The sequence below is a fragment of the Trichosurus vulpecula genome, chromosome 8, assembly GCF_011100635.1.
Source record: "Trichosurus vulpecula isolate mTriVul1 chromosome 8, mTriVul1.pri, whole genome shotgun sequence".
In the NCBI taxonomy this organism is placed as follows: domain Eukaryota; kingdom Metazoa; phylum Chordata; class Mammalia; order Diprotodontia; family Phalangeridae; genus Trichosurus; species Trichosurus vulpecula.
Window position 1 is genome coordinate 44,264,745 of NC_050580.1, and position 23,546 is coordinate 44,288,290.

Below are 23,546 nucleotides of genomic sequence, written 5' to 3' on the forward strand. Positions count from 1 at the left end.
AGACCAAAGGGAAGCCTGTGCTTGACCCTCTTCCCCTTGAAACCAGGCCAGATTGTTCCCCTCCTCCTCCCTTCCATGACTTACTGTTTCTACTCAGAGCAAACAAGTAAGTTTGGTTTTCCCCAAGTCTGACCACAGACCATCGCTTCCTCTGTCCAAGCATTTCCTCCCGCTATACTAAGATTCTCTGAGCCACAGATCTGATTTCAGTTGTTTCAGTAGAGGCTACAAACATTACAAAGAAAACTTGTGATTTTGCTCCAGAAACTCAGATCTGTGGGAACATCATTGGCTTGGCAGATAGGGAAATAGCAACCTTTTCTCACTAATGTGGGGTTCATGCAGCTTAGTGAGACCATGAAGACGTCTTGAGAATGTGACCAGCTCTGCCTTCCTCCAACAGGTCCAGGGGACAACAGGTGGGACCAACCCAGCCAGGGAAGTATTCTCTGGCCTGTTCTTGCCATTTTGGCTACTTTTCAGGGTATTGAACATAACTGGACTTTTGAGGGAGAAAGACCTCTTTGCTGGCAGGGACAATGGCATCCAGAGCGTAAATGTGGGAATTAGAGTCCTAGGTAGATAATGTTCTTTTCCTGACCTGGGAAAAACTGGAATGATCACAGCATATGGGGGCATCTGATGCTTTCCCTCCAAGGTAGAGTTAAAAAGCTAGAGAGTCTGGCAGATGATATAGGAAGAGTTAGATCATAGTTTGGACAATAGTCAGTCCTGCCTTTGGGAACTCTCAAACCCAGGTTGCCCCTGAATGGATCTGGCCTCTAAACTTAGATTCAGTGACAGGGTCTCATATATCCACAGACTATCATAGAAAGCTAGAATGTTAGGGAGAAAGTGAAAAGGGCTGGATTAGATAATCTCTCTAGTTGCTTTCTGTTCTAACAAAGTTGTTATGAGCAAAACATTTTGAAAACCCAAAGGCATCATTGTATCAATGAGTTATTTGCTCTTATTCATATGATTCTCGTTTCTGCAGATTAGAAAACTGTTGGGAGCATTTCCTTGGGGACCTCAACACTGTGAATGACAGGTCTGCTCATGGCAGCAAATATTTCAAGGGAATGAAGGGCTATGGCCCAGGAGTGTGGAAATCTTGGAGCTGTGTGATATTTCAGGTAAGGAAAGTTATGTGCCCTAGGATTTCAGCAATTTTAGGGCTGGGAGTGACTTAGGAGAAGGGTTTCTTCACCTTTTTTGTGTTGTGGTCCCATTTGGTAGTCTAATGAAATTTATGGATTCCCCAGAATCGCTTTTTCTTTAAATTTATAATGAAAAAAATTGCTTAATTTTAGTCAGAGATTAATGAAAAAAGAAATGTAAATTTTCCCCATCCAAATTCATAGACATGGGGGCAGCTAGGTGGTGCACCAGCCTTGGAGTCAGGAGGACCTGAGTTCAAATCTGTCACTTGACACACTTGCTGTGTGACCTTGGGCAAATCACGTAACCCTAATTGCTCTGCCTTCCCCCCTCCAAAAAATTCACAGACACCCCTTCCCCCCAAAAAATCTATCCAGGGACTTCAGGTTAAAAACACGTGGTTTGCAAGATTATAAATTTGGAGCTGAAGGGGCCCTTAGAGGTCATTGAGTCCAACTTCTCTCATTTTACATATAAGAAAACTGAGATTAAACGATAAGGTCACACAGGTAGTTTGTTACAGAGTTGGGATTTGAATCCAGGTCTTCAGACTCCAACTCCAGTGCTTCTCTTCCTACACTGTGCTGCTTAGAGTGACCTTGTCCCTGGCACTCCGTTAAGGATGGTTTGGGATGCCTTCTTAGCCCATATGATATCCTTCCAAGAATTCCTGTTTAGCTCCTCCCTCTGTGGGAAATGGAACTGAAACAACATTGACAGATTCAGTATTTTGAGGATTTGGGGGCTGTTTCTTCTCTGGACCCTGAGGTTGGAAGAAAGGAGTAGGGGTGGAATAGTGGAAAGTGTTCTAAATTCAGAGGATCTGGATTCAAATTCTGGCCCTGACCTTGGAGAAGTCACTTCATGGCTCTGAGCCTCAGTTTTCCTCACCTGTAAAATATGGGAGTTGGACTAAGACACCCCCCAAGGACCTTTCTATCTCTCATTTCATGATTCTATAATCCTATGAACTAGCCTAGGCTTAAAAGAAATCAGGTTGGTACTCAAGAAATTAAATATGTTTAGATGCTTCTTTCTATTCTCTTTGAGTGTGGGCCAAGTCGCTTGTATCTCTAGGTCTGCTTCTTGACCAATATAATGAAGCAATTGGATTAGATACCCTTCTGATACTCATTATCTCTGACTATGGATTTGTCATGAAGTGCTCACCTGTATGTCTCTGATAAGAGATTTCTAGCTTTTCTTAACTGTTCAATGAGATGGACAAGAAGGGTCAAAGGACAGGAAGAGCAGACGGGGAAGAGGTCTAGTGTAAGCAGACAGGACCAGATTGGATTTCTTTGGGGAATAGTTTTTTTGAAGACTGTTTTACTAGAAGGTTGAAATGTATGATGGAAAAAGAGCTGGCTCGGTGGGTTCAAGTGCTACCCATTCCCTAATTGAATTGAATGACCCTGGGCAAGCCCCTAAACCTCTCAGTTTCCCCATTCCCACCCCCCCAAGGCAACTCTCTCTAATGATAAGTTTACTACAATGCTAGAAGAAATAAGCTCACTGATTTTAGAAAAAAACATGGCAAAACTTGAATGAAATAATCAAGAGTGAAGGGAGCAGAACCAAGAGAACACTGTATACAGTAGCAGCAATATTGTTTTAAGTACAACTTTGAGTGAACAAGTTATTTTGAACAATAAAGAACATATGAAGAAAGATGCTATCTACATCCAGAAAAAGAACTGATAGAAGTATCTAGAACAATTGTGTGTGTGTGTGTGTGTGTGTGTGTGTGTGTGTGTGTGTGTGATGGTAGCCATCTCTAGGGTGGGGAGAGGAGAAGGAAGGAAAAAAAGAAAAAAAAAGAAAAAAAAGAAATTTACATGATAACTTTGCTGTATATTTGAAAGTAATGGCAAGTTGTACATAATAGATTTAAAATTTCATGTACAATCATTTTTTACTGCACTGTGTTATGGAAATGCTTGTTTTGTTCCATAAATTAAAAATACATTTTTTAAAAAGAAAAGAAGGTGCTAATCTGCTTTGGTCTAAATGCTTCTAACCCCCTCCCCAATGAAATCACAGGTCCAATTAAAAATAAATAAACAAGGTCAGTTTGAAGGCTGCTTTTTTTTTTTTCCTGTGATGGATTGGTCAGATGAGATTCTCTTAAGGAACACCTTCTGCAGCCTTTGCTGGATATAAAAACAGCTTATTGGGGGCAGTGAGGTAGCTTAGAAAGACCATTGACTCTGTGGTAAGATGATTTGAGTTACAATCATGGTTCTGCTGTGTGACTTTGTACACATCCCTTCCCCTTTCCATCCCCCAACATATAACACAAGGGAGCTGGAGTTAGAAACTGTCCTGTCTCTGTAGTATTTCAAGTGACAACTGAATTGACTTGTCTGAACAGTTGGAGAAAGGATGTCTGCAGCAGATGTGGATCAGGACAGATGAGTTCTGAGGTCCCTCCTCACTCTGAGAGCAGGTGCTTTTTAAGACAACAGTCTGCTCCCCCTCACATTGCATCTTCTGACCATCATCTTGAAGATCCCTGATAGCTCTAAGTGCTAGGACCCAATCTCTTCCTCTGTTGTTAGAAATAATTCAATCCAAGATTCACTAAGTGCCTACTGTAAAACATGGCCTCTACCTTCTAGCAGTGAGACCACTGGAGACAAACATCTGAGTTCCAGGAGGCTAACCTGCTGCATATTTGCCACATGACCCATGCTGACTACAGCTTGGGTGCTTGGAGGAGGATGGGAAAACCAGTGCCCATTCCCCTCTACACCTCTACCTTATGCCTGGCATCATGGGTATTTTCTTGGCCTGCATTAAAGACATGGGGCCATCATGGCTTATGTCATGTCATAGAGAAACAACCTTTGAGTTGATCTGGGCAGTTTCTAAGCAGAAGATAATGTCTTGAGTTTACATATTATTATAAAATAGTATATTTTACATGCATTATTTTCTTTTGAGTCTCACAACTTCATGACATAGGCAGGGCAAGATTTTTTTTTCCTGTTGATGAGGGCCTTTGTAGATCTGTTGTTTGCTCAGTGTGGGGAATTCCCCCTGAAAAACCCCCCTTCTCTGATATAGATTGACACCTCATCTGTATGTTAAAGTCTTAGAGCAGAGGCCCTTAAGCAGATTTTGCTTTATACACCTATTCAGCAGTATGGTGAAGTCTATAGGTCCTTTCTTGGAATGATGTTTTTAAATATGTAAAAAAAATACATTCTATTACAAAAGAAACCAATTCTATTGAAATACAGTAGTAGAAATATTTTTTTATAAAACAAATCCATGGAACTAAGACCAAGAACCCCTTGGGCCATGGAGAGGCTAAGTGATTTTTCCAGGGTCACCCAGTCTCCTTGAAGCAGGTTTACGGCCCCCAGATTTTTTTTGTTTCAAAATTAGCCCTCTATTCATTATGACATACTGCCTCAAGTAAAAGTATCATTAACCCCATTTTCCAGATAAGGAAACTGAGGCTGTAGGAGATTAAATGACTTTGAAAGATCACACAGCTAGTAGTTAGCTCCAGAGCCAGTGCTTTTTTCCAAAATGCCAAGCTATTGGCTTTCCAAAGTACTTCGTGTGTGTGTGTGTGCACGTGCATGTGCGTATGTGTATGAATGCATATGAGACAGACACAGATACACACACATGTGCACATGCATGCACACTTATACACACACATACACACACCAGACATAGACTTCCAGAGACTGAATAGGGTTGTCACATCAGTCTCAATTGATTTTATTGTAATTTCAAGAGCCCTGCCCCTAATAAATTTCTCATGTATAACGATGTGTCACATTTCAGAAAATGCAGTGACAGAAGCAGAAAGGGATGCCATTTCTTCCCAACTAGCTTTACTGTCAAATTGCATTCTTTATAATTCTCCTGCAGAATCCAGATGGGGCAAATAATACCAGAGCATCAACAAAAATTGGAACAACAACAATTATGACATACCATGAAACAATTGAGACATTTAATTTTCTATTGAGCTTTTTGGAGCCTCGAATAACAGTTGCTAATCCTGATTCCATGCCAAGTGACCTCTACCCAACTCCTTTTATTGTACCCAAAATTTTGGGTATATTGAGATAAACTTTCTTTTCCCCTTTGTCCTCAATGCCTAGTACACTGACTCCCATGCAGTAGGTACTTTCTGATTGATTGATTTAAGCAATGTAGGAGAAAGCATGGTATAGCTAACAGAGAAGTGGATTTGGAGTCAGGGGACCTATGGCATTGAGGTATGGTGGAAAAAAGGCTGAACTTAGAGTTCTGGATGTGGTGCCACCAGCCCAGAGTTTGGATCCTAACTCTTTCACTTACTACCTGTGGGATCTCTGGGCAAGACACTTTACCTCCACTTTGCTTTTGGTTTCTCATTTAGAGATGAGGAAAAATAAGGGTTGGACTTGATGGCCTCTGAACCTCACCTCCAAATCTGTGATCTTATGTTGGGATGGACTTGTAGCCACTGCTTGGATAATGTGTCTTTTCTCATTCTTTCTCTGCCTTTCCCTATAATAATCAGAATGAGAGTTCACATTTATTAAACACTTTATAGCTGTCTAAGAACATTTCTCATCACAACCTTGGAAAGTAATACTAATGCTGAAATAACTGGTATTTAAATAGCACTTTTACATTTTTGAAGAGTATTTTATGCATTAATATTCATTAGAGACTCACAACAGTTTGTGAGGTGGGTGCCACAGGAGTCATTATCTCCATTTTATAGCTGATAAAACTGAGGCTCAGAAAGATTAAGTGATTTGCCAGGATCACATGCAGGAGCTGAGCCTAAGTCTTCCTGTGTGCAAATCCAGTCCTCCATCACATTACATTGCATAAACAAGTACTGTTGTCCCCCTTTTGCAGATTAAGATGACTGAAGCTCAGAGAGATTAAATGACTTATTTGTGGTCATGTAGTAAGACCTGGGTTTGAATCCAGGCTCTAAGTCCAGGGCCTTTTTCATGATACCATGCTGCTCTTTCTGTCTTTTGGACAAGTAACTGAAGAAGGTCCCAAACTTTGGCTGTACCTATTTCAAAAGGAGTACAAATGATGGAGGCAGAGAGTGCCAACCTAGAGAATATTTCTGACCTGTGAGTCCTGCTTCTCTTGCACACTTCAGGGACTAATTCCTTCTCATATCATGATTATGTATTTGCGCACATGCTATGAAATGGATCAAATGCTATCTGACACAGCAGTATCCTTAGATTCAGGCTACAATCAGGTCAAATTCTGGACAATTGCATGGGAGAAGTAAGATCCATAGACATAACTAGGGTTCTCTTCTATCTTGGACAAGTTGCGTAGGATGGACAAATGTGATGGCATTGTATTCTATATCATTGGAGGGAACATTCGCATCACAGTGATCCATTTTTTTTCATAGGGCATAAGTTAACTTTGGGAGAAATTGCACAATTTCTCCTATTATAGATAATCCATCCTCTAGAATAATTTATTTCAAAAACTACTTCCCATTCTTAAACTTGAATCTCAATATGATAGTACACAGGACTTTGGTTGAGCATTTGTGTTTTATCTGAGATGAAAAGGAGAATGCTGTCTAGCCTGAACTTTCTGTAAAAGTTAGTTTTAGGTAACATTAACATGACAGTCTAGAAAAGGAAATTACATTCTACCCTATTGCCTTATTCCTCCTATGGAAATAGTCTAATGTGTCCCAAATGGCAGCCTCTCAGAATGAGCATAACAATACTTGTTGAACAGGATCAGCATTCTCATAAGTGGAGGGAGCTCCCACTACATTATTAGATGGTAGGCATTTCCTAAATGTCCATTGGCTTGGCTTTGATAGTTACATATCTTTATGGAATGACTTAGTTGAATGTCAGTTCCTTGGTTCCAGAGATGACTATTCCTTTTGTGAGGAGGAAGGTGGTCTTTGTATCCCTAGTATTGGACACAGTATCTGATCTTCAGTAGGTGTTTAATCAAATCTTGTTGAACTGATTTGAAAGCTGAAGCATGTATTGGGTGACTTTGATGTCTCTTTCAGGTCCATAGTAACCTTTCTCACAAATTAACTATAGGGGTGCATGTCCCCTCCAGTCACTGATGCCACTTGGAAGAATCAAAAGAGATGGATTCAACTGAAAAACCAGACAAGGAAAAGTCACAAGAAAATGCATCTCCTACCATCCCCCTGCTGACAGACAGTGAAGCATTTCACTTCTTTGTGAGCTACAGCAGCCTGGACTCCTCTTGGGCCCACAAATTCATAAGAAAACTAGAGACTGATTACTCAGATCTGAGGATCTGCTACCATGAAAGGGATTTTCTTCCAGGGAAAAACATAATTGAGAACATGGTCGATTGCATCCAGAAGAGTCAAAAGATGCTGTTAATCCTTAGCCAAGACTTTGTCCAGAGCAGATGGTGCTTGTTGGAGGCCAATCTCTCTGTCTTTCGTTACTGTATAGAGAGAAAGCCTGTCATCCCCATCATGCTAAAGCCCTGCCAGGTTCCACTTCATTTGAATCATTTAACATATCTGGATGCCAATGACATCTCCTTCTATGAAAAGGTCATCAAGGCCATCTGCACACCTAACCATCTCATGAAGCATTCCACACTTGTCCCATACCAGCTCTCCTCAATCTACAATGGGAAAACCCTGATGGTCCTGCCCTGTATCAATAAAGACAACCTTCCATCATGGAAATTGGGAACTTTCAGCACATCTAATATCCCTGATCCACTGAAAATGGTCATAGATGATCCAGAAGTTTATAGAAGAGCCATTAACATCCTGAATGGGGTCTCTTCTTCCAAATGCTGTTTCCGATATTTGGGTTGCAGGATCACATTGTGCATTATCCTCTTAATCCTTAGTATATTTTTCACTTTATTTGCTATAGTAAGTTTTTTTGCGACACATAGCAATTACCCATTGTCATCCTCAAACTTGGTTTTACATTTCTTCATGATGCACTTCCCTATGCTGTTTGTGAGTATGAGCATAGTGGCCTTGATGGTAAATATGATGTGTTGGGCTAGAAGATCAAGAAAAGGGAAATTACGAGAGTTGAACCTAAAAGTAGGAGAAGCCAATCTCATTCTGGCCAATCACTCTGTGCTGATTGGCTGTGAGACTATAAATAAACTCTTCTTTGTATATGTTTCACTTAAAGAATGTGAAAAAGTTTTTCTGGATACCTTTCCTGATGAAAACCCTTCAGCTGAGGAGATGTTCCAAAGTGCGATAATCCGCTATTCTTCCAGTTATGCCTGCTGTGTTGCTTACAAGCATTTTCCCCTCCCTGAAGAAGTGGAAGAGGAAGGCCACATGAGTGATGGCATATGTTTTTGCCAGTATGTCTCTCTACAGGTGAAAAAGAACAAGTGGCTAGGAGATGGGTTGGGGCTAGCTTAGATGTAGTCCTGCCCAGTAACTAGAGATAGAATTGAAGATTCCTCAACCACTCTTGAGAGGTCAATGCAATAATGAACAACTCCTCTTTTTTTGGGAGGGGGCAGCGTTCTTTTTATGCTTTCTCTTTATCATGCCATTTGTCTAAAAATTGAGATTGATTCACGATATTCTAAAAGTCTGCTACTTGAACTCCCAAAGAGGTCAAACCAATGGAATACTATTCCCTTGAATTTGGTGTTCCATCTCCCATCTCTGCACAGGCTGTCCCATATTAATGGAATGTGCTTCCTTTCCCCACTCCAGCCTCTTAGGCTCCCTGACTTCCTTCAAGGCTCAGTTCATGTGCAAAGATTTTATGAAAAATCTTTCCTGATCCCCTTGATCATTTGTGCTCTTTCCCCCTTCCTGTTCCACTCCTCACCTGCAAATAGAATGTAATCTCCTGGAGGGTAGGGACTGTTTCTTTCTTTGGCTTAGTTTTACCAACTCCACTGTACACAATAGGTGCTTAATGGATGTTGCTGAGGTTGCCCAATCATAAAAAGGAAGGATACAAGTATTTATTAAGTTTTCACTATGTGCTAAGCACTATACTAAATGCTTTGCAAATATTGGTCCTCATAAAAACTCCAGGAGGTAGGTGCTATTATTAGCCCCATTTTACAGTTGAGGTAATGGAGACATGTAGAAGTTAAATGACTCACCCAGGGTCATGCAAGTTAGTGATTTTTCTGAAGCCAAATTTGAACTCAAGTCTTCCTGAATCCAGGACTAGTACTATATATACTGCAGAACCTAGCTGCCTCTCACAGGACCTCAGAGGACTTTGAATCCAACCCTTAGTTGACCATGAATCTCCTCTAATATATTTGTGATGCAGATTCATCTAGTTCTTGAAGATCTCCAGTGAAGAAGAACCCATGTTCCAGAGACAAGATGATGGATTAGGGGTAGCCACTCAGCCAATCTTGCCCAAGAATCCATCCAAACAATCTTAAAATAATGCCTCAAATCTTATTTTGAAGCAGCAGAGCCAACAAAAGGTCAAGGTGAAACATTTTTCCAGCCCAACAAAACTTAGGAAGTGGGCAGGATAAGGCAGTATTGCTGGTGTGGAGTTCTAACTGGAGCCCACAGACAGGGCAATAGCAACTTCAGCAGCAGCAGCAGCAGCAGCAGCAGCAGTGGTTTTGGGGGCTTTCAGCTCTGAGGTGATAAGGAGGTCAGATAACTGGTCTCTTGATAAAGGGACTCTTTATTGGCATTGGGTACAGCTGGCACTGACTGGCAACTTTATTTTTGTTTTTCTTGTTTTCTCAATGGAGAAGGTAGGAAGTAGGAGGTAAAAAATATGATTTTTTAAAAAAAATCTAATTTTTTAAAAGGAAAATGTAAAATAGAGAAACCATAGCTAGTTTGATTTTTAAAAAGAAAGAAGAAAACCAAATAACCAGTATCAAAAATGAAAAAAGTAAATTAATAACTAATGAAGAAGGAATGAAAGAAATTATTAGGAGCTGTTTTGCCCAACTATATGCTAATAAAACTGACAGTGTAAATGAAATGGAAGAATATTTACAACATAAATTGCCCAGATTAACAGAATAGGAAAGAATATTTAAATAATCTCATCTTAGAAAAAGTAATTGAACAAGCCACAAATAACTTCCAAATATTATCAAATATTTAAGGAACAATTAATTCTAATACTATGTAAACTTTTGAAAAAAATAGATAAAGAAGAGATCCTACTAAAGTCCTTTTATGACACAAATATGGTTTCAATATCCAAACAAGGGAGATCTAAAACAAAGATGGAAACTATACACCAATATCCTTAATGAATATTGATATAATTTTTAAATAAAGTATCACCAAAGAGACTATAGGAACATATCACAAAAATTACAGACTATGACCAGGATGAATATATCTATATTGATATCTATATCTATATCTGTTTATCTATATATCAAGAATACAGAATAATTCAATATTAAACAATATTAATTATTCAATAAGGAACAAAATTCAATAATAAACAATACTGGGGAAGCTAGGTGGCACAGTAGATACAATACCAAGCCTGGAGTCAGGAAGACTCACCTTCCTGAGTTCTAAACCTGGTCTCAGATACTTGCTAGCTCTGTGACCCTGAGCAAGTCACTTACCATGTTTGCCTTAATTTTCTCATCTGTAAAATGAGTTGGAGAAGGAAATGGCAAACCACTCCAGTACCTCTGCCAAGAAAACTCCATGTGGCATCGTGGAGAGTTAGAACCACAACAACAATAAAAAAAATGCCAGATTAATAAAAAACAAACAAGAAAAATATGAATTATATCAATAGATTTTAAAAAAGACTTTTAGCAAGATACAGCAGATATTCCTATTAAAAACACTAGAAAACAGAAATAAACAGCTTTCCTTAAAATGATAAGCACTATCTATCTAAATACCAAGAGCCAGAATTATCTGTCATGGGAATAAGCTAGAGGCCTTCCCATCAAGATCAAGGATACAAAAAAGATGTCCACTATCACCATTACTATTCAATATAATGCTAGAAATGCTATAGAAATAAGATAAGTAAAAGAAATTAAAGGAATAAGGACAAGAAAAGAAGCAAAATTATCACTTCATGTAGAAAATATAATGTAGTGCCAATGTGATATTCACAGAACCTATAGCAGCTATGAATATGCCAGATAGTTCTGAAATGCAAAATATATCAGACTCTCCACATAGAAGACAGAACCAAAACATTTATTCAACCATCAGAAAGCTAAATCCCAACACCAGAAAGCCAAATCCATCATAGCAATAAAGAAATCTATACATATTAGCAATGCAGGGGGAACCACCATCCCCAAGCCTTCCCCCTGTTAGGGCCTTCCCACAAACAAGGGCAAAGTCACTTCCCACAACACAAGCTCTCTCTCTCTCTCTCACTCATGCTAGCTGCTGCTCTGTGTCTCTCTCTCTCTCCAAGCTCTGACAGCTCTAACCAACTTCCTTCTCAGCTCTTCTCCACTCTTCCTGCTCCACCCCTTTCTGTTCCACTCTTTCAGGAATCTCCTCCCATCACAGACTCATGTGACTCAAACTCATGTGACTTGAGCAGGTTACATGGACCTATTAATGGATGGGAAAGATCTTCAAATTCCATTAACAATACATTAACAATACCAGTGGTTTACTTAGAGAACCCTAGAGAATCCATTAGAAAACTAACTGAAAAAAATTAACAGCTTCAGCAAATTTGCAATATTTAAAATAATTCCATACGGATTATCAGTATTTCTGTTTATTACCGATAAAATCTACCAGGAAGAGATAGAAAGAGAAACTGGTGGGGGTATGAACTGTTCCAACCATTATGGAAAGAAATTCAGAACTATGCTCCAAAAACTATTAAACTCTGCATGTCCTGTGACCCAGAGATACTGCTACTAGGTCTATGCCCCAAAGAGATCAATAAAAAAAAAGAAAAGAAAGTGACCCTTATCTATAAAAATATTTATTGTAGCTCTTTTTGTAGTAGTAAATTGGAACTGAAGAGGTTCCCATCAATCGGGAATGACTCAACAAGTTATGTTTTATTTATGTGATGGAATACTATTGTGATGTAAAAAATGAAGACAGAGTTAGTTTCAAAGAAACCTGGGAAGACTTGTATGAACTGACGTAAAGTGAAGTGAGCAGAACCAGGAGAACAACTTTTACATAACAATGATATTGTAAAGACAATTAACTTTGAAATATTTAAGAACCTTAATCAATACAATGACCAACCACAGTTCCAAAAACTTCCATGTTATAAAATATCATCCACCCCCAAATTCACAGGTAATGGATTCATGGTACATATTGAAGCATATTGGGTTTTTTTGACATGTCTAATACAGGAATGTGTTTCGCTTGACTATACATATTTGTAATGGGTCTTGTTTTTCTTGGTTTCTTAATGAGTAAAGGGCAAGGGAGAAGTGGGAGGAAAATCAATGGGTAATAAAAATAAAATTGATTTTTCTTTAAAACACAAAGGGGGATAGTCTTCCCTTTTCCTTTCCTCCTCTATCAATCTTTGGGTAAGTCAGTGGAAGGAGGTAGTGTTTCATGAAAGCATGTTACCAGGGGCTTATAGGGAATATAGGCTTTAAGGTTAGAACAGGCCATCTAGTCCAATCATTTCAATTTACACATAAGTAGACTGAGGCCCAAAAAGCTTAAATGACTTGCCAAAGGTCACTGAGGTGGTAAGTGGCAAGACCAGGATTGAAACCCAGATTCTTTGACTCCATATCCAGGGATTTTCTGCTAAATGCCCCAATTCCCCAACTTTGTTCCTTCACATATAGCCATGTCACTAAGAACAGATCAAAGTGAGAATGCTGGGTATGTAGATTGTTGTTGTTGTGTTTTTGTCCTTCATTCTTGAAGAGGACCATGACATCGGGGAGATGATGACATGACTTGCAGTTGACTTTGATTTGAGTGAGAGAGGGCTTTGCAAGGCTACCAGCCTCACTTTCTTCTGAGTCATCTGGGTCCAGTGGCCAGATAGTCATCAGGATGACTGGAGATGACCCAAGCAAGATGCAATGGAAGACTCTGGCCCTTTTAAGCTAAGGTCTTTTCAGGTTCTCACCCTGAGGCGATGCCCATTTAGTAGATGGGTGAATGAAAGCTTTTTTTTTTATTAAATGATTTAATGGGTCCACTAAAATTTCTGTACTTACTTCCTTGGCCTAAGCTCCAGGAAAAGCCAATAGCCAGGGAAACTTGCCTAATTTTACCAAAACCAGTTGAGAAAATATACACAGGAAAAGAAAAATACCCAAGAAGAGATAGAATCACCAGTTTTCACACTTGGGGTAAATGGTATACAAATATTACTCTCAAATAAATTTGGAAGGGATGGTTATGGCACAGGAGATCACAGGGCACAATGACACCCCTGGGGAAGGGAAGTAAGATCAAACAGAGATGAGAGGACTTCATTGGGACAAAGCTGCCAGGTGGCAAAATGGATCAGGAGAAAGGAAAGTCATTTCCATTTTCACTAACTTTTTCTGGGGTAAGGGAGAAACTAGACTCTATGTTGCTGAAGGATTATAAGGGCTTTCAGCACTCAACTTCATTGTCCTGTAGGCATTGCTATGCTTGTCCCATCCTAGTTTTATCTCTATATCTGACTCAGTCTTGATACATTATTTAAATAAGCCACTCACAGATAGGGGGAGGAGGTAATCAAAAACACTTGTGAAAAGGGACAGGGTCAAGGGAGAAAATTCAATAAAGGGGTATAGGTTAGGAAGGAGCAAAATATAGTTAGTCTTTCACAACATGAGTATTGTGGAAGGGTTTTACATAATGATACACGTGTGGCCTATGTTGAGTTGCTTGCCTTCTTAGGGAGGGTGGGTGGGGAGGGAAGAGAGGAGAGAATTTGGAACTCAAAGTTTTAAAAACAGCTATTCAAAAACAAAAAAAACCACTTTTTGCATGCAACTAGGAAATAAGATACACAGGCAATGGGCCATAGAAATTTATCTTGCCCTATAAGAAAGGAAGGGAAAAGGGGATAGGAGGGGAGTGGGGTGAAAGAAGGGAGGGCTGACTGGGAACGGGGCAACCAGAATATATGCCATCTTGGAGTGGGCGGGAGGGTAGAAATGGGGAGAAAATTTGTAATTCAAACTCTTGTGAAAATCAATGCTGAAAACTAAATATACTAAATAAATTTAATAAAAAAATAAATAAGCCACTCACTGGTCCACTTGAATTCAATTCAATAAACATTTATCAAGCACCTACCATGTGCCGGGCACTATACTAAATGTCCAGGATACAACTGGTCCATCATTAAGAGAAAGGGTCCATAGTCTTCAGCAGACTGCCAAAGGGGGATCCATGACACACAAAGGTTAAGAATTCTTGTGTTAGAGTCAATTTAGTCCTATAATTATAATTTTGCAGGTGATGAAACTGATCCCTAGAGAGGTGGTAACACAAATTGTAGGTGATGGAATTTGAACTAGGACAACTGACTCATTCTCTCACCCATGCTCATTACTCTCTTAGTTTTTTAGAGTCTTTGCCTTAAAATGAGCAGAACCACTTAGTAACATTCCAAAGACTGATAGACTTAAGAACTCTGATTGACACAATGATCAAACAGGATTCCAAAGGACTGTGATGAATTACACTACCCACCGTGGGACAGAGAGAGGTGATAGATTGGAGCTACTAAATGAGACATACATTTTTGGACGTAGACAATGTGGGAATTTGTTTTGCTTCACTATGCATATTTGCTGCAAAAACTTTTTCTTTTCCTTGTCCTTTCAAATTGGAGGTAGTGAGGAGAGAAAATAGTACTTTTAAAATATAATAAAAAGAGGAAGAGAAACTTCCTTTTGTGCCTAAATTTTTTTAAATGGTTATGTCTTGCTTCCTGAAAGGAAAAATTACTTAAGGGTAAAGAGCAGGCATTTGGAAAGACAGACACTTAAGAATTATCTAAAGGTCACTTCAGTTAAGTTAGCTTTGCCATTTGGGTAATACCTTGTTAGGCACAGAAAAGCTGAATATCTTATGGTGAGTAAAGAAATGGGTACAATGGAAAGAGATCTAAGCATTTAAGTTAACTTGGAAGAGTCAAGATAATCCCAGGTCCCCTACCTGCAAACTCGGTATATATATTCCACTGTTATCACACTGTCTCCTGGTGTGGGTCTTATAGAATTAATAAGTTTTGAATAGATAGTGGTGAGGACTATAGACATTCTAGATAAAGGGGATAGGAGGAACATAGGCACAGAGGGAAAGCTAAGAGGACAGGGCAAACAGGAAAGAAAGGAAACTCACCCAACTGAAATGAAGGACGTGTTAAGAATGAATGGGAGATTATGTTGCATGTCTGACATGAATGGCTCTTTCCATCTGTTAAGCTTCATCGTATACAGTTCCTTCTTGTTTTGGAATCTGTGGTTTGGAAAGAAAACAAAAGAACCCTCAATATGTCCCTTAAAACTGTTGAGACTGAACATGGGCCTGAAATCTAAGAAAAGATCTGGGAACAGGTGTTGTCACCAAGAAGTAGCTTGGCAAACCCTTCCACAGCATGCATGCCAGGTGGTACCCAAACCTGACTGTGTATTTCTCATTCAAATTTGAACTACAGGTTTTAGAACTACTTAGTGGGTTTTTATAAACATGTCTTCTTCATAGCCTACCCCTCAAATCACTTAAATTCAATATGATTTTAGCCCACATTAAGAGAGACAGTGTCCACCAAGAGGGAGGTCACAGTCAATTGAGCTTAATTTAACTCGACAAACATTTGTTAAGTCCCTACTTCATGCCAGCCAACAGTGAAAGCAGCTGGAGATACAATGAGAGAAACAAAACAGTCACTTCCTTCAAGGACCTTATATTCTAACTAGGGTTGGGGGAAGGCAGAGTGGAACAACATGTATATTGGTAGTAAATGAAAAGCACATACAAGGTAATACAAGGTAATTTGGAGGAAGAGCATTAAAAAGGGGGATTGGGGTGGGCAGAAGGAAATCAGGAAAGACTTTCTGTGGGAGGTGGCACTGAGTAGTGCCGTTAAGGGAGCCAGAGGTTCCAAAAGGCAGGTATGAGAACAGATTCTACATATTCATTGAATTAGGCATGGGTTAAATTTCTCATACTATGCTTGTGCAAGTTAAATAAATGTGGAGAGATATGGGCTAAATGATAGGTGGATTCAGACCTGTCTGAATGGCTGAACCCAAAGAGCAGAAACAAATGTCATATATCACAGGGACAGGCACATGTTATTGGGGGTGCTCCCCAAGGTGCTTTGACAAAACACCCAAGGTCATATTTCTTAGTCATTATTTCATTGCGTTGGGATTTTTTTGAAAAACAGATCTCTGATATCATTTGGATAGAGAATTCTGGGTAAGAAAACTCTTTCCACCAAACCCAATTGCTATGTATAAAGCAGCTTATAGTCTTACAGGGTTGTCTGGTGCTAGAGGGGTTAAGTGCCTTTAGCCCTATGAGTCGGAGTAAAGATTTGAACTCAGACTTGAACTCTCTATCATCAACATGATGCTTCCTGTCTGGGAAATTTTTAACCTCTATAATTAGAGAAATCAAGGAATGGAAAGAAGCTTTGCCCTTTAATTCCAAGCATTGTCAGTATTGTAAGAGAACCAATGTTAATGAAATGAAATATTGGGGCAAGGGGTCAGAAACTGGCAAGGTCCAGGATCATCTCCCAGTAGCCAAAATCTGGGAGAGACGGACACATTCATTCTTAGGTCATGGAAATAACAGAAATACCCCTCAGCTGGTAGTAGCTTATAATTAGAAACTCAAAGATGAACCCAAAGATTAATTAATATTCTCTCCTTATTGAATATTATAACATTTAGGACAATATGTATGTTTAAATCTGTCATATTCTAAAATTTGTTTATGGTCGGCCTGGAAAAACCTGAAAGCATTTTGGGTAGTATCATTAATATCAGGTGTGAATGCTAAGTCTTAAACAGAACTTGTCTATCTCACTTTGCTTGTGACCAAAGAGGAGGATAAGAGTTATCACAAGGCTGTGGGAGACTACAATGGGGGCCATCCTGGGTTAAGAAAATGGAAACCCATCTTCTTCTCCTGGCTTTGCCAATAACTGGCTATGTGAACTTAGGTAATCACTTGAGCTACCTGGGTCTCAGTGTTCTCATCTGTAAAATGAGGGCATTAAATTAGTTTATTGTGGGGGGCAGAGCCAAGATGGTGGCTGGAAAGCAGGGACTTGCCAAGGGCTCTCCCCCAGGACCCTCCAAGCACCCATAAAAAATGGCTCTGAACAAATTCTAGAACTACAGAACACATGAAATAACAGAGGGAAACAGGGCTCCAGCCCAGGACAGCCTGGATGGTCACTGGGTAAGGTCTATCATGCATGGAGCTGGGAGCAGAGTGGAGTGGAGCCCAGCATGGGCTGCACCCAGACCAACCAGACTGGCAGCTGGGTGGAACAGGCCCTAGCACCCTGAATCAGTGAGCTGTGGCAGTTACCAGACTTCTCAACCCACAAACACCAAAGACAATAGAGAAGGTTAGTGGGAAAAGCTGCAGGGGACAGAGTGAAAGGAATTCGCAGTTCAGCCACTGCCTTGGGTGCAGCGGGGCTGGTGCAGCTACAGAACTACAGCTGCAGTTGCTTCTGGCCCCAGGCCCACCTGGTGGGAGGAATTAAGTGGAAGATGAGAGCAGGAGTGCAGAGTCTGCTTAAGATCTGAGTCTGGTCCAGGTCGGCGGTTCTTGGGGGAGGAGGAACGCTGGTCTGGCAGAGCTTGCTGTATACAAATAACTGAAAACAACAGCACAGCCCCTCAAGCTTGGAACAAAGTACTCTCTACCCTACAAGCAGTAATACCCCCACTAAAAACTCAAGGGTCAAGTAGTTGGCTAGGAACATGGCCAGGCAGTGAAAACGGACTCAGATTCAGACTCAGACTTTGGAATCTTTCTTTGGTGACAAAGAAGACCAAAATATACAGCCAGAAGAAGTCAACAGAGTCAAAGAGCCTACATCAAAAGCCTCCAAGAAAAACATGAACTGGTCTCAGGCCATGGAAGAGCTCAAAAAGGATTTGAAAAAGCAAGTTAGAGAAGTAGAGGAAAAATTGGGAAGAGAAATGAGAAGGATGCAAGAAAACCATGAAAAACAAGTCAGTGACTTGCTAAAGAGACCCCCCAAAAATACTGAAGAAAACAACACCTTAAAAAATAGACTAACTCAAATGGCAAAAGCTCTCCAAAAAGCCAATGAGGAGAAGAATGCCTTGAAAAGCAGAATTAGCCAAATGGAAAAGGAGGTCCAAAAGACCACTGAAGAAAATACTACCTTAAAAATTAGATTGGAGCAAGTGGAAGCTAGCAACTTCATGAGAAATCAAGATATTCTAAAACAGAACCAAAGGAATGAAAAATGGAAGACAATGTGAAATATCTCATTGGAAAAACCACTGACCTGGAAAGTAGATCCAGGAGAGATAATTTAAAAATTATTGGACTACCTGAAAGCCATAATAAAAAAAAAGAGCCTAGATATCATCTTTCAAGAAATTATCAAGAAGAACTGCCCTGATATTCTAGAGTCACAAGGCAAAATAGAAATTGAAAGAACCCACAGATCACTTCCTCAAAAAGATCCCAAAAAGAAAACTCCTAGGAATATTGTCGCCAAATTCCAGAGCTCCCAGATCAAAGAGAAAATACTGCAAGCAGCCAGAAAGAAACAAGTTGAGTATTGTGGAAACACAATCAGAATAACCCAAGATCTAGCAGCTTCTACATTAAGAGATTGAAGGGCTTGGAATACGATATTCCGGAGGTCAAAGGAGCTAGGATTAAAACCAAGAATCACCTATCCAGCAAAACTGAGTATCATGCTCCAAGGCAAAATAAGGATTTTCAATAAAATAGAGGACTTTCAAGCTTTCTAAATGAAAAGACCAGAGCTGAATAGAAAACTTGACTTTCAAACACAAGAATCAAGAGAAGCATGAAAAGGTAAACAAGAAAGAGAAATCATAACGGACTTACTAAAGTTGAACTGTTTTGTTTACATTCCTACATGGAAAGATGATGTGTATAATTCATGAGACCTCAGTATTAGGGTAGCTGAAGGGAATACACACACACACACATGCACACGCACACACACACGCACATATATATAGACAGAGGGCACAGGGTGAGTTGAATACGAAGGGATGATATCTAAAAAATTAAAATCAAATTAAGGGATGAGAGAGGAATATATTGAGATAGGGAGAAAGGGAGAGATAGAATGGGGTAAATTATCTCACATAAAAGTGGCAAGAAAAATCAGTTCTGTTGGGAGGGGAGAGGAGGCAGGTGAGGGGGAATGAGTGAATCTTACTCTCATCGGATTTGACCTGAGGAGGGAATACCATACACACTCAATTGGGTATCTTACCCCACAGGAATTAAGGAGGAAGGAGATAAAAAAGGGAGGATGATAGAAGGGAGGGCAGATAGGGGGAGGAGGTAATCAAAAGCAAACACTTTTGAAAAGGGACAGGGTCAAGGGAGAAAACTGGATAAAGGGGGATAGGATAGGAAGGAGCAAAATATAGTTAGTCTTTCACAACATGAGTATTGTGGAAAGGTGTTGCATAACGATACACATGTGGCCTATGTTGAATTGCTTGCCTTCTTAGGGAGGGTGGGTGGGGAGGGAAGAGGGGAGAGAATTTGGAACTCAAAGTTCTAAAAGAAGATGTTAAAATTTTTTTTTTGCATGCAACTAGGAAATAAGATATACAGGCAATGGGGCATAAACATCTATCTTGCCCTACAAGAAAATAAGGGAAAAGGGGATGGGGGGTAGAGGGGTGACAGAAGGGAAGGCTGACTGGGGCATGGGGCAATCAGAATATATGCCATCTTGGAGTGGGGGGGGAGGGTAGTAACGGGGAGAAAATTTGTAATTCAAACTCTTGTGAAAATTAAAGGCTGAAAACTAAAAATATTAAATAAATAAATAATGATTTAAAAAAAATTAGTTTATCATGCAGAATACCCCATGTGACCTAGCTGCTTCAAAGTTATTAAGGGGGAAAAACTCCACCCTACAGCTCATTGTCATAGTATTTCACAGTTTCCAAAAGACTTCTAGAGGCAATTTCATTTGGTTTGAGTGCTGCAGTAAGAGGTGGTTGGGGCAGATATTATTATCTTCATTTTACAAACAGGGAAACTCATTATTTTGCCCATGTTCACAAAGCTGGTGTGGGGCCAAGGGGACACATCCTCAGGTTTGGTGACCGACTGCCAATCCGGATAAGAGCTCTGAGTCTGGCAATCTGATTTTAATTCATGCTGCTGTCATTACTGCATTTTCTATTTTCACTGCTACTATTGATGGGTTTATTTCTAGGCTGCTAATACTTGAGTAAGCACTACCTAGTTTTATAGTTGTGATTGAATACCCTTAACACCTCTAGAATAAATATAAAATCTTCAGCCTGGTATTTAAAGGCCTCACTAACCTGGCTCTCATTTCCCTTTGCACTGGCTATTTTTCTACGTTTAGGATGTTTACCTGCCTTGATTTTTGTCTCTTAGTTTCTTTGGGCTTTCTTCAAGAGTCAGATCAAGGGGCAGCTAGGTGACACAGTAGAGAGAAGAGCCCTGGCGTCAGAGGAGCTGAGTTCAAATCCAGCCTCAGAAATTTACTAGCTGTGTGACCCTGGTAAGTCACTTAACCCCAATTGCCTTAAAAAAAAGACAACTCAAGTCTCACTTTTTATAGGTGGGCCTTTCCCCTTTCCCCAACTTTTAGGGCCTTTTTTTCAGATTATCTACCATTCACACTGCATACATATCTTATATTACCTATTTCCATGTTTTCTCCTCCATTAGAATGTGAGCTCCTTGAAGGCAGGGACTCCTTTTTGCCTTTCTTTGTAACCCCAGAATTTAGTGCAGTGCCTGGCACATAGGAAATGCTCAATAAATGCTCATTGACTAATTGACTTATAAGGGATCTCAGAGGTCATCTAGTCCAACCCTATTATTTTACAAATGAGGATATCAAGAGAGGTTAAGTGACTTACCAAAACAGTCACCTGTACAATGTCACACAGGCTAAAGGGCCATAGATTCAGATCTGGACAGGACTTCAATGGCCACGTTAGTCTGACCATCTAATTTCGCAGAAGGGCAAACTGAGTCTAGGGGATCGAGTAGCTTGTCCAAGGTCACCTAGAGAGTAAATTGCAGGGCCAGGATTTGGCACCAGAGCCAGTTGACTTTCTAAAGCACCACACTGTCATGTCATGTAGGTAGATCTGTCTCACTTCTCTGAGACATAAGTCAATGATGGCAATAAATTGCACTGGCTCGGACCTCCCTGCTGTCCCTGGTGTTTCTTTTTTAACTCATGGGGCCTGATCAAGTCCAGACATGGCCTAAACCCAGGTCACAATAGAACCCACCTCAGGATGTCCTGTTGTGCCTGTGCCAACTTCCCTTTGCAAGATGACAAAGTTGACTGGCATTACTCTTCCCTCCTGCCACCACTTCTCATCCCTCTCCTCTTTAGTCTGGCTCAAAGAGTAGTGTCACCCATCATCATGCCCACCTTGCGACAGGCATCCTCTATCTCCTCCAGTTACTCAAGCAAGCAAAGGAGAGTGCTAATGAAATTTCAGGATTTCAGAGAACCTCTCCTATGACCTTTCTACAATTTTTATTGGTGGATATACTCACCCACACAAGAAGGATACAAGGACACATGAGCCTTCTTCTTCACTGTAGCCCCTGTACTTATCAGAATGTACCTTTCTTATTTCTGCTCTACCAGGACTCTGCTAGTTAGAATAGAAGCTAGCAACTGACAACCCAGATTGACAAGCTAAACAATTAACTCCTTTGCTGGAATTAATATCTTAACCTTGGCATTCATACATAACCTGGGGTCCTGCATAGATTTCAGGGAGTCATTTACCTTGGATAGGAAAAATATGTATCTTTGTTTCAATATAATTGGTTCCCTTTGTAATTGTACGTATTTCAGGCATCTGTAAATATTATTCTGAGAAAAGCTCCATAGGCTTTGCCAGATTGCCAAAAAAGGTTCCTAATTAAAAAAAAATTAAGAATCCCCAGCTTAACCTTAATTAAGAATTGGAATTTTCTTTAACAGGAGACCTTGAACACTTTAGCCTATGGAAATGAGGAATGTGGGAATTTCAGGTACAGTCAGGTATGGTGTATGTGTGGGAAAGATACCTGGGAGGGGGCTAGGGAATGAAGATCAGGAAATCTCCTCACCTGTCTCAGATCATCATCACAGCAGGTAGGTACAGCATAAACAAACTCAGTCCTCTACACAGTCAGGAAACGGATCCTGAGCACCTCCCACAAGCATCAACAGGCTAAATGGAGGAATTCTTCTAAATTAGGAAATGCTTCCTGAATGAAAATGTCACAAAGAAGCCTCTCAGTTCTCCTTTGGCTGGGCCTGTGATTTTCCACAAAGCATGTTTACCATATTCTCTGACTGAAGGAGGGTATTTCTAGACCAGATGCTTTTCAAATCAATTTTGCATAACTGGAATCTAAAGCTGACTTTTAAGTGGAAAGCTCTTGAATTTCTGCAGGTCTCTTCTGGTCTCCATACACTTAAATCCCCCACGTCGACAAGGAATCAGTCTGAAGAGTTTTGATGTTGACATCCTTCTTCCAAGAGCTCAAAGCATTTAAACTCCTAATTCTCCAAGCCTCCCCAATTCCACTGAGAGACAGTGTGTGTCTTTTACAGATACTGTAATTGTCCAAAAATTGACTACTATGTGGGGACTCCAGTGAGAGAAGAACGTACAGTTTTTTGTACCTTTTTACGGTCTTTAGGAATTCAAAAAATGCTTTTCCTGGGACCGTCCCAATCTAGGGAGCAGTGAGATTTCACACATGTGTGTTAAGCACTTTGTAAACTTTAACAGGCTATAGAAATTTTAGCTGTCATTATAACAGCTATCAATAATTAATAACAATGGTAACAAGCATTGTAATAGCATTGTTTAAGGCAAGGGTTGGAAGACTATGCCAAACTCAGCCCAACACCTATTTTAAAAATTAACTCTTTATTATGTGTTAGACATTGTGCTAAGCACTCAGGATACAGAGAAAGGTAAAAACAGTTCTTCCTTCAAAGAGCTTACGTTCAAGGGGGGAAGGGGGAACATATAAATAATTAATACAAAAAACATCCAGAGTAGATGGAAGGAAATCACATCATGCAGAGAGCTGAGAAAGGCCTCCTGAGGAAGGTAGCATTTGAACATGGTATTTAGGGAATGTAAGCATTTCTAAGAAGTAGAGTCAGGGAGAGCATTCTAGAGATGGGAGATAGCCAATTCAAAAGTATGGAGAT

At 40.0% G+C, this 23,546-nt stretch overlaps 1 protein-coding gene across 2 annotated transcripts; it reads left to right on the plus strand.

Moving 5' to 3' along the window:
* Nucleotides 1-230: 230 nt before the first annotated feature.
* On the plus strand, nucleotides 231-8,822 carry LOC118828821. 2 transcript variants are annotated; one of them, XM_036735689.1, is made up of 3 exons: nucleotides 231-419; nucleotides 998-1,136; nucleotides 7,196-8,822. In XM_036735689.1, the coding sequence occupies exon 3, from the start codon at nucleotides 7,280-7,282 to the stop codon at nucleotides 8,570-8,572; it is 1,293 nt and encodes a 430-aa protein (XP_036591584.1). In that variant the 5' UTR covers nucleotides 231-419; nucleotides 998-1,136; nucleotides 7,196-7,279; the 3' UTR covers nucleotides 8,573-8,822. The 2 variants fall into 2 exon arrangements, with proteins under 2 accessions (XP_036591584.1, XP_036591586.1); XM_036735691.1 differs by having other exon boundaries at nucleotides 7,230-8,822.
* Nucleotides 8,823-23,546: the final 14,724 nt, after the last annotated feature.